The following is an 11,105-nucleotide window of genomic DNA, read 5'->3' as shown; positions in this document are numbered from 1 at the left end:
ACCATACGCAGATGGGGAACAAAGGAATTCTGTTTTAAAGTTTATTTAAAGAGCATGCACTGGCAGTACTAGGCAAAACTGACAGGAAGAAACCAGAAAAAAACAGCCAAAAGCAGACCCAAATACACACTTCTGGGAGTACCTTGGATGCATTCGACACACAACGGCAGGCAGTATAACTGAATAAAACTAATGCATTGCAGAAAGCTGAATAACACTGATTGACTGTAAGCTACATGCAAACTAATACCTGAGCATTCAAAGTACATACAGAGATAAAATCTAAGCACCAACAAATACAACAAAGAGGAAAAAGAAAAAAAGTGTTTACAACCAAACCAGTAACAGCACATTCACATTAATCTTGCAGAGAATTCACAGCAATTTTATTTTATAAAGTCCAATATCCATTACTTGCATGGTATAGCTAGAATTAGAGAAGAGGCAGAAATAAAGCAAGCTTGATTAGCTCAGAGAGGGACTCATTCTGGACACTTYACAGTAACATCTGACAATCACAAGCTTCTGCACTTTGCAAAAACATTGGCTCTTCTTGGCACCCTGAGCTTCCGAAGCGAGAGAGGCTTGATTCTTATTTGGCAATTTCCAGTCAAATCACTCTTCTCAAACACAGACTAGCTTTCCCTAGCCCTCCAAAAAGCCATGGACAAGACAGGCAGAACCAAACAGTGTCTTTTCTGTCCTTGGGGGAATCTGTGTAAATACTATCCAACAGGCTCAAATTRCCTGTAATGTATTTTACAGCGTTTTTACTGCACAGTAAAATTATGCAAGCATCCTCTTGCGTAGACAGCTAGGAATACCCCATCTCCCACAAACTCACTGTGCTGTATGTATATTTTTTAAAGCCATTTGCGATTCCAAATGGTGTGTGCTTTTGTTTTGCAAAGTATCGACACCTTTGCTCCCTTTGCTMTGAACCCTTTATTGAAGGTGCAAACCAGCTAAATTATACACTCAAAATTATACCTGTTACCACAAACACTCAAAAGCTCTTGCTAAACCTCTCGACTATACGGCATGTTGGTATGCACCACACATGCCAGGATGCTCACAGATCAGCCGCCAACCTGTCACCAAGGTGATTGTAACAATTTCTCCTTAACCTTGCAACCTCTTTATGCGTAACACAAACTTAAGCTATTTAGCTGACAAAGCCAACCTGTTACAACCAAACTTCAGTTCTTCAACTTGCTAAAGATGTGCTGTGTGATCACTCTAAGCCTACTCAGTCGTTGCATCTTTTCTTACCAGTACCTTGGGAAATAGAACCACAAAGACTAGACAGGGTCCCYGAGAGTCAAACTGCTATAGCATTACAGTGCTTTGTCATTTGAATAAGACAGCAAGAAACAGCCCTGCTTGCAACCTGTCAAGTTCCCAAATACGTGCCACAAACACTGTTCATCTTTCCCATGTACTGATGTTAGGGAAACACTGTGATCTGCCAATCAGCAAATGAAAGGGGGAAAAAAATGTATTCTGTGRCTGGGGAACTGGGAAACTCCTCTACCTGATCAACTTGAGGAGTGTTATTTGAATTCAAATAACTTACTATTCCCAAGGCGATTTGTAATGCCAAAATCTGCAGCAGGACATGTCTGATGGACCTGCCTACCCAGGAGATGACTGGCTGTTTATTCTGAATTCTCCAAAGCACTTGCTCATTGAACAAGAGCAATCTAGAGCTCTTCATGTCTGAAGAACTATTTGTACTTCTTTCAGCAAAAAGCCCAAACCAAACAAAAAATCCAGCTCATTTAGGCGTTGGCTGAAGTATAAGGCTGTGTTGGTAGGAACATCAACTCCAAGAAACGTTTCCACCGCTGAAGGAAGCAGTCTCTTGTGACTTTCTCACAGTTGTTTCATTATCTGCTTTCCTTGCCTGACACTTACTTAGCAAGCTCTAAATCTGGTAGTGAGTGCATTCGGTCAACAAACACCAACAACAGCTGGCAATGTCTACTTGTTGCATCAACTCCCTTTTCTCAGTTGCCCAAACGACCTACGAATTTGCAAAACAGTCGCCCCGCACTAGAAACCAAGATTGCCACAACCCCGTTCAGCATGAGTTTGCAAGCAGGTCACRCTGCAGAGACTCAAAACAGGGGCATGAAGAATTGATTATGGGATGAAAGACAGGAATCAGAGCCACCCAGTTAAAAACACAAGTGAGTTCTTCCTGAAAGTTGTACTGGTGCTATTTGTCATAACTGTTCGCTGGTAAACTTCCTAGCATAAAGTGAAATCTTARTAAGTCAGCTATTTTTGCTGTAACCTGATTGTTAATAACCCACTTTTATATGATACAGTAAACCTAAAAATCCTGCAAGATAATCCACTGTAGCTGACACTGTATTCAAAAACAGCAGCATACTTACCAGAGTGTATGTGCTCAGTCTTCCATGAACTCAAAAACACAAGTCTGTCACAAGAGGCTGTGCAATACACACAGGCCCACTGATTTTTTTTATACTCTTCCGTGCATGAGATTCAGAGCTGTCCTCTAACAAAGAATGGACATTATAAAACCAAGTTACAAGTATTATGTTTAATTCTACACTTTATTCTCTACTGTGAGAAGGGAAATGRCAGGAAAGCAAAAGATTCTATCATTTGATTTGCAGTCAACCAAGTTACTGAAACATATTTTGAAGGAATTATTTGAAAAAAATCCTTCATTTCTTTGAGGGGCAGAGATGGCTTAACCATTACTGTTTTCAAATCTGGATAAGAYAGTCATCATGCAACCCAAGTGCTTGCTCTGCTGGGCAGAGAGCATTGGATCTGACATGAAACTACTGTGCAGCTAAAGATTTCAAGGGGATTAAACTGATCCAGCAGCACTTGTTTTCTGATATGACTTTTGTTTTCACACCTCTAAATACAAAAACCTCTAAACCTTAAACAATATCATACACCGAAGTGCCATGCAATTATGACAATCATTTTAGCTGAAGACAGTTTAGACTTGTTTCAGAGAAACAGTTTTATCTATTAGTCCGTTATGATTTATACATATGAACAAGTTTATTTCTCCCCAGAAGAAATAAGTTTTCCTGACATTCTTTTATAAAAACAAAAGAGCCAAAGATTGCCCTGAAGCTGTTATTATAAAGTAGACTCTGAAGTATCAAGTGAACTACATAAGAGCAAAAGAACTCCAACTGATGCAGAGTTTAAAACTAGGTTTACAATTTCCTATTTTATTGGCATGAATGTATTTCTAAACTTAAAAACCCTTCTGGCAAGTTATTTCAATTTCTTATGACAAAATTTCTCACAACACACAAATATTTACAACATATACATATTTTTTCAGTCTTTTACAACTGGTTCTTAAAAGACAAACATTTTTATAGGTTACCACAGAACAAAAGCTGTGACTTAGTTGTTTTTTTTTAATTTCATAAAACTATCATAAGTTAAAGTGAATAGATTTTCTTTTAATTCCTTGTAGCATTTTACAAGTGCAACAGAAAAATATGAAGAACCAATTTAGGATAGCTGCAGTTCATTGGATAAATGTTGCCCGTTGTAATCACATTGTTTCACAGCAAATTCTTGAAAAAATAAGCACCAATCATTCTTGCAAAGAACAATTTTATCTAAAAGTATTGAAAAGTGTTAAATACAAGGTGTTTAATTTACATAACAAGCAATAAATACACCATATCCAAACTTTTATTCTGCATACTGCTACCCTTGTACATATAATGTACTAAAAAGTCAGCAAATTGTCAACACCTTTTTTTTTTCTTTTTTTTAAAGAAATCAATTTGACTTCCAACCAACGGTTTGCTACTATAACAAAGGCCACAAACAGTACGTCTGGGACAGCATACAGTGTTAAAACTGACAAACTCCAAGGGGGAAAAACATCTAGCAAATAAATCAAAAAGCTGTAGATCATTGCTGGTGATATTAACATATACTAGAAAACCTTTATATGCTGCTACTATTTTTTTTTTATTTTATTGTTTAGTCAAATATTGTAAGAGCAAACTAATGCTCTTACAGATCAAAAATAATTGTGTAGCCACACTGTATTCTCATTGTCCTGCATGGAAAGATTTGATGCAATTTCATAACTTTGCTTGAGCCTTTATTTTACAACAGAGCATTACCTCTTACTCTAACTCAGAATTGCACATAAGAAGGCTATTAAAAAGTACAATAAAAATCTGCACAAATCAGACTTAAGAAGAGTCAGTATGCTGTACACTTTCTACAATATTATGTTGATAGGTGAATAAACAATAAAGAAGTGCTGCCACTAAGTTTTTTCAGAAAGTTCTTCAGTTGAGGAATAATCAAATGGAATTTCTGTTTGTTTGTTTGCTTTTTTTTTTAAAAAAAATGACATCCTGGTCAGTTTAAGACCTATAAGCTTATGCATTGAGCCTTAGAGACTGATCTTCTCTCCTCCTGGAAGAAATATCAATATCTATTGAATCCTTGCCAACAATGAGCCTTAATCTCTTTGCTGGAGGAAGAGGAATAAAGTCATCAAATTCATCATCATAGTCATCCTCCTCTTCATCATCCTCTTCTGATGAAGATTCATCTGCTGTTTCCTCTTCATAGTGACCATAATCATCTACTTCCATTCTTGACTCCAAAAGGGAAAGAGTTTCACTACAACACACACCATTTTCATGAAGGTCCTCAGGGTATGTCCCTTTGTTTTCTTCCTCTCGTTTCAGCTGTATCTTTAATTTTGTTGAACTATTGCCTGATCCTGAGTTAAACCCATTATTTAGCTTTGCTACATATAAATTATTATCTTTTTCATGGTCTTTGCTTAATTTGATGCTTATTTTTGAAGAATTCATTCCATCATTTTCTTGGTCATTTGCCTTGCTACTGCTATCATGGCGTCTACGAAGAGTCAGTTTAGGGATCCCAGAGCTATTTTCAAGAATCAATTGTGCATCATACCTTGTGATTCGTCTTTTCTTTTTACTTTTTGCAGTTCTAAAACTGTCTTTTGCTTTAAAATTGTCAGATGTTACAGAGCAGCCACCAGATCCAGGGATACAGTCTTTATAGCCAACAGGTGAGTCCACTACATTATTCCTTTCTCCATGTTCTGAATGAGAGCTGATCAAATCTGGTACTTCATCTTTAGCAGGTGTATTGTGCGTAAGATCAGTTTCTTCTATTTTTGCAGATGGTTTCACAAGTTTTGCTTGTCGAGATTTCTTTTTTGACATGCCTGCATCATTTTTCTGGCACCGCCCCTCTGCTTTATGTGATGTTCCATGAGCCAGGTCATTTTCATTTATCGCATGAGACTGCTGCTCTAAAATGTCCGATCGTGTTCCGGTCAAATTATTTTTATAGTTATCCAACATATTTGGTTCAAGCTTTATGTCAGAGGTCTCCTTCAAATTCATCCTTGTTCTCATTGACCTCCTTGTTATATATGTGCAGGGTGGTATATCACCATGCTCATGAGCACCTTTCACAGAATTCAGTTTATATTCTCTTGCTGCATGCCTTGTTAAGCATCCACTAGAGACTGCAACTTTGACTGGTCCCTCCAATTCTTTATCCTTTTTAATGGGCAAATTTTTATACAGAACTACTTTAGGCTCTTTGAGAACTAAATTTCCCATTTCGAGCTTTCTAGAAGCATTCTTTTGCTCTGGCCTTTTGCACTGATTTCTCAACTTTATCTTTGAAAGTAAAGGCTTTGCAGGCTTTTTCAGTCTCTTTGGTACCCTGGAATTATTTATATGAGTTAGTTTAGATGAGGTAGAATTTGATGATGCTGGAATTCTTGATATAGACTGTCTTGTTAATGTTCTACTCTTGCCGTTCTTTTTTACGCCAATTGAAGATTTTCTGTTAGCTGTGTAAAGAAAAGGAAAAAAAAATTGTGTTATGACACTGATTTAACCTGAGGTTTCCCCCCCACCAAATACAGCAGTTATTTTAATGTTCTTGATTGAAATGTCGAGACATGCAAGATAGTATTCAGAAGTAGAAAGATTACTCAACTTGCTGCTCAGACCTAATTTGAAATTGCCAAAATACATCTAAATTCCAGGTATACTTCCCCCCTGCCAATTATAAATGGATAACTTACCACTAGCATGTTTAGAAACATGACACTATGATTAGTTCTTGATATAAACGCACAAAAAATAAAGTATCACCTTGTGTTCTTGAAATACTTCAGGAAAACTGGTCATTTGCTATATAAATTACCTTCAAATTCCAGAACACACTACTGATCTAAAAAAACCAGAAGAATTTGCGAAGTATCTCAACACAAAGAGAGCAAGTCCATCACAGTGGAAGTTTTTCAAGTTTTTATGACACCTTTAATGCTGCACTCCAAGTTTTCTACTTGCTTACTTGCATTAGCTTTTTCCTGAGTGGTATCTGCATCAGTGTTAGAGCTGACAGATTGGCTGTCTGAATTTTTGCTGCTGTCACCCAACTTTTTAAGTCTGTTCAATCGTTTATCTGTTTCTCTCAGACCATATTTACTATTAATCACAGGAGTAGGTGCTGGCAATCCCACTCTTGATTTAAAAGCACCAGTTCCACGTCTAAAAAAAAAAAAAAAAAAGACATCATCTATTAATAACCACTAATATAAATTTAGAACTTAGTTTCATAAACAATTCCAGGTATATTTAGAAAAATAACACAATAATTACTGAATTTATTAGCATATTGTCCGCTGTTTCAATTAGAGATCTACATAGGTATGTCATTTAAGTAAGATGTGCAGAAAAACCTCCCATTTATTTCCTGAGAAACGCAAAAGTGTTTTTTTTCCCCTCTTGCTTTTTGTCTATTTTAGGATCATTTCATAACCAAATTACATAGGTGAAAATTAAATATAGTAGTTCAAAATACTATCTGATATTAACTTGAGTAACAACTTAAAAGGATTATTTTTCTCCTACCACATCCTCTTAGTAAGAAAAAAGTGCCAGCTTCAGTTTTAATGCTTGTTACTGCCTCAGCAAGAGTTAAAAATTACATAAAATAGAATAAAATTATCACCTAGGTCTGTCTTCCTTTGGAACTGAAATGCTCCATTCATGCATTTATCATGAAACTTAAGTGGCTGAACAAACTTGCAACTCCTCTCACACTCCAAAAGTAATCATCAAAAAGGATAGAGATAACAATTCYTGCAGAATTCTTGCACTTCAGGCACCACTGCAAGGATCCCTTAGTACCTACTCATTCAGTAGATTCAGTAACCTGTAAACCTACTATTTCAGTGAGTTTGCACTTCATAGAATTAAAATTAAAACTTGCATTTGGATTCTAGTTTGTTGCACTGGAAGGAAACCTCCAAAACTTAACCATGAGTGCATTAGAAAGAGACCAGAGAGAATCTCAAGCTCCACAGGATTAAACACTATTATGCAGGCACAGTATTTTTCCTCAAATTAACTGATGTTTGATACGGAGCATTCTTTCAGTATTATTTCGAGTTCTGCAAATTACAGGTAGCTAAAATAAGATACTAGACTGAACTTAGCACAAACAGCCACTTCAGACCAGACAAGAACAGTGCCATAGATGACCAGAATCATCTTCTGATACGTCTGTCTTGTTTGGTGCCCAGTTATCTCAGTCAACACGAGCAAAACACACTCACCTAGCAGTGTACATGCAAATATGCAAAGATATGCACAATTAATAGGTTAGGATTTTTAGAGGTTTGGGCTGAGGGCAGGAGGGGAAGGAAGAAGGAAGGTATGTATAGAGATACCCTTCTGTCCACCTCTCCACAAACATATCCAAAGGACTCTCAGAAATCTAAGATTTTAACATTACAAATTAACCCTTTTTACATCATAGCCATAACTGTGTCACTTAAAAATTCATTTTGGTGGTATACGAAGAGTCAGGTGGCTTGTCTACGTATTTCATTTTTCACACTACAGGCATCTATTAAGGTGGCTCTTGAGTTCTGCTAAGGACACATCTACCCTTGTTCAACCCCCTTACATTCAAACCTCTCCTATTTGACTCTTGTAGCACAGCCTTAAGATTCTTAAAGTTGGAATTACAAAAGTGTTAAGTTTTACAGTTTGACAATGACAGAAGTATATGAAAATATGGCAAAACATTCTGACACATGAAACCGGTCTATCCTGAAAGAGGAAGTATGTTGTCATTACATTTAAAGCCACAGTGAAAAACTTCAGCAAGAAAATCCCCATCAGTCTGGACATTACTGCTAATAAATAGCAAGAAACAAATGACTACGTTTGCCCAAACATTTCTTCAGCACTTAACAGCTCCCAGATCTGAAGTACATTTTTACCAGTAGCTGTCTAGATAAAGTCTGAGACTCTATTTTTCACTTTGACCTACCAAGACATATGAGCTTGAAGGTCTGTACCTTGAATTGATGGGATTGTTTATTGACCAATCTAGCTAATAAAAATGAAGATAGGATTACTAAGTTACTTATATGTGGGTGCATTAAGCTACTTCTAAATATGATTAGCATTTTGTCCTTTATACCTTTCTTCCCTCTATAGACAGTTCAGAGTTGTCAGAGGTTCTCTGCAACTCCTTCTGCTGAGGGTTAGGCGATTCACAAATGATGCTGAACCTCTGTTTATGCTTACAGTAACAGAAGTTTCAACAGGTCAGAAAAAGATTAGGAAATTCTTCCAAATGATATTAGGAAGAAGCTAGGTTGGGATGACATAGGTGAAAAACAAAGAAACAAGTTTCCTATTATTGTGAAATGGACGGATATAAGCAGATTCTGTCCAAAMCAGTAGATCTTCACAAATACATAAACTCTGAAGTTCTAATCACGTATGGTAAAAAACTATTTTCCCTGTTCCCATCAGAACACAGAAAACATCAATGAAATTTGCTTTTACTGATGGAAATAAGAGCAGTAGCTGGGAGTTCATTGTCAGCTGTCTGATAACTGTCCATAACTGCTGTCTAGTCTTTTCGTTCCAGTTCCACTTTATCCCTTTATGTAATACAAATATGTGCAAGAGTCTTAGTTGTTCTCACTTTGAGTTGCTTACAGGACAGAAAAGAGGAAAAAGAAAAGTGCGTGTCCATTCAATAACAACTTAAAAAGTTGTTACAGAAAGTAATTATAGTATTTCAGAAAGTTTGACTGTGCATAATCAAGTACCTTCAGCTTCACTAAATATCACAAATACGCCCAATTCCACCTGAAACTTATTTATATTAACATTTACCTTTCACAGGTGTAACATTCGCAGTATTCATTATTCTCTCCAAAAAAGCCATCTCCGTAATAACAAGAGATTTCCTCTCCGGGTTCAATATCTCTTAGAGCTTTCACACATGCCGTATCTCTGCCAGTTGATACGAACTGGGAAAGGAGAAGACAGAAAGGGGGAGAGAAAAAGAAAGGCTAATCATTAAGGTAGAACAGCATTTGAATTAGAAAACAAAATGAAATAGTTGGGGAGGAAAAGGTGCAGGGATAGGGGAAAAAATTAGGTGGGTTGCTTTATTTATTATTTTTAGTTTTCTGCTTACCTTACAGTTAGGTCGGCAATCTGAAAAAGGTCCAAAAGATAAAGTCAATTAACTGTTGATAAGACCTGAAACATGAATAGTTGTAGATATCTAAAGTAAGGATTCACTCAGACTTCATTAATCTAGAATCTCAACTAAATATTGGGAGTTTTGTTAGCATTGTATAAAGCTGTGTATCAGAAGATGCCCGTTTTGATATAGTTTGGTTTCTGAGCTCTTCTTTGCTATTACAAACATTTGATTTCCCTTTTCTTTAAGGTAAAGATAATTTACCTTAAATCCTACCTGTTTTTCCTTGAGCTTAAAAACACAACAGTATCCAGGAAGTTTCTGTGTAAAAGGTGAAAGACGGTACGAGGAGCTCATCTAAGAAATACAATACTGTAGACTAAGTCCACTAATTAGCTACAGCAGGAATTCAGGGTATGCTCCACTAATTCAGCTGCCAGTTCCAAAGCCTCTGTGAAGAAGGTGTCACTTCCCAGAGCCTCTTGTGAGCTTCCCAGTACACAGCCCATTAGTTCTGATTTGGGAAACTCCCAACAGGATTATGTCCTACACTAATTCAGTATGCTAAATTACATCAGTTACATTCAGCAGGCAAAATTCAGACATGCTCTCTTCACTACTGTGTGGTTTATCTTCCATATAATAATATCCTTCTGAAGAAAACTGCTTGTGTCATTTAACACCCTCTGTATACTTGCTACTCACCATGATTGATAAATGCAGCAGGACCAAGCCACAGCTGAGCACAGTTTTTCCGAGTGGAATACATGACACTGAAGTCATTCTCCCCATGTCTCAGCAGCATGTTTTCTTCCATTTCTGATAGTTCAGCAATACAGCCCACAAGTAATTCTATTTTATCATTCCGTTTCCTTTAGGGTAACATGAGTAGTAAAAGAAAGAAAATGTATGTCAAAAATTCAAAGGTATACCATGGAATATCTTCACAAAAGAGAAGTTGTCAGTAACAGGAAGCATTTCCTAATGCATTTCTAAACCCCTGAAAGAAACAGGTTTTAATTCACAGTCATGTGTCAGATCACTGGCCCTGAATACTCTGCCTAGACACATATGGACAACTTCTGCATCCTTGTGCGGGCACTGTTTCTGCTGGCAAGTTGCTTTTAGGGAGGCTGTTCTCAAATCCTGGTCAGATTACGCTCACGAAGATGAGCACGGAGATTCCGAATATATTTAAAGGACACAAAACTGAAGCCAAGTCTTTTCAGTGCAAAGCTTCTCAGAGTATGCTGAGCATCCTACTAGTTTTGTGTCTGACAATTTTTTGGATATTGACAGGGCTTTGAGGCAGGTTTCCTGCTGCTTCTCAGAAGGTCACTCAAAGTTTGAGGATTAATGAGGATTAATGTTTGAAGATTAAAGAAATTTTTCAACACACCTAATAAAAAGTTTCCTTCTCAGAAAGTCAGCAAAGTGGAGGATTGAAGCAAACAAACAAACAAAACCCAAAGGCAATATTGATTATATTATGTTCTGTGATTGTCAAGCTTCCAGCACCACTCGTGAGGAGCTAAAAACTGGCCTCAACCTTC

The 11,105-nt window shown here is 36.9% G+C and overlaps 1 protein-coding gene across 3 annotated transcripts in view; it reads right to left on the bottom strand.

Moving 5' to 3' along the window:
* Window positions 1-3,207: 3,207 nt before the first annotated feature.
* KMT5B (lysine methyltransferase 5B) overlaps window positions 3,208-11,105 on the bottom strand; it is a 29,933-nt gene continuing 22,035 nt past the window's right edge. For all 3 annotated transcript variants that reach the window (XM_085298448.1, XM_085298449.1, XM_085298450.1), the window contains 5 exons: window positions 10,258-10,424; window positions 9,544-9,563; window positions 9,237-9,373; window positions 6,388-6,584; window positions 3,208-5,878 (listed from right to left, as the gene is read on the bottom strand). In XM_085298448.1, the coding sequence (XP_085154574.1) occupies window positions 4,413-5,878; window positions 6,388-6,584; window positions 9,237-9,373; window positions 9,544-9,563; window positions 10,258-10,424 (1,987 nt within the window). In that variant the 3' untranslated portion in view covers window positions 3,208-4,412. The remainder of the gene's footprint in view (window positions 5,879-6,387; window positions 6,585-9,236; window positions 9,374-9,543; window positions 9,564-10,257; window positions 10,425-11,105) is intronic.

The sequence above is a fragment of the Rhea americana genome, unplaced genomic scaffold (genome assembly GCF_003343005.1).
Source record: "Rhea americana isolate MKP2758 unplaced genomic scaffold, rheAme1 scaffold_139, whole genome shotgun sequence".
NCBI classification, from domain to species: domain Eukaryota; kingdom Metazoa; phylum Chordata; class Aves; order Rheiformes; family Rheidae; genus Rhea; species Rhea americana.
The sequence above is the reverse complement of the archived record's forward strand: the minus strand, read 5'-3'. Positions and strand labels throughout refer to the sequence as shown.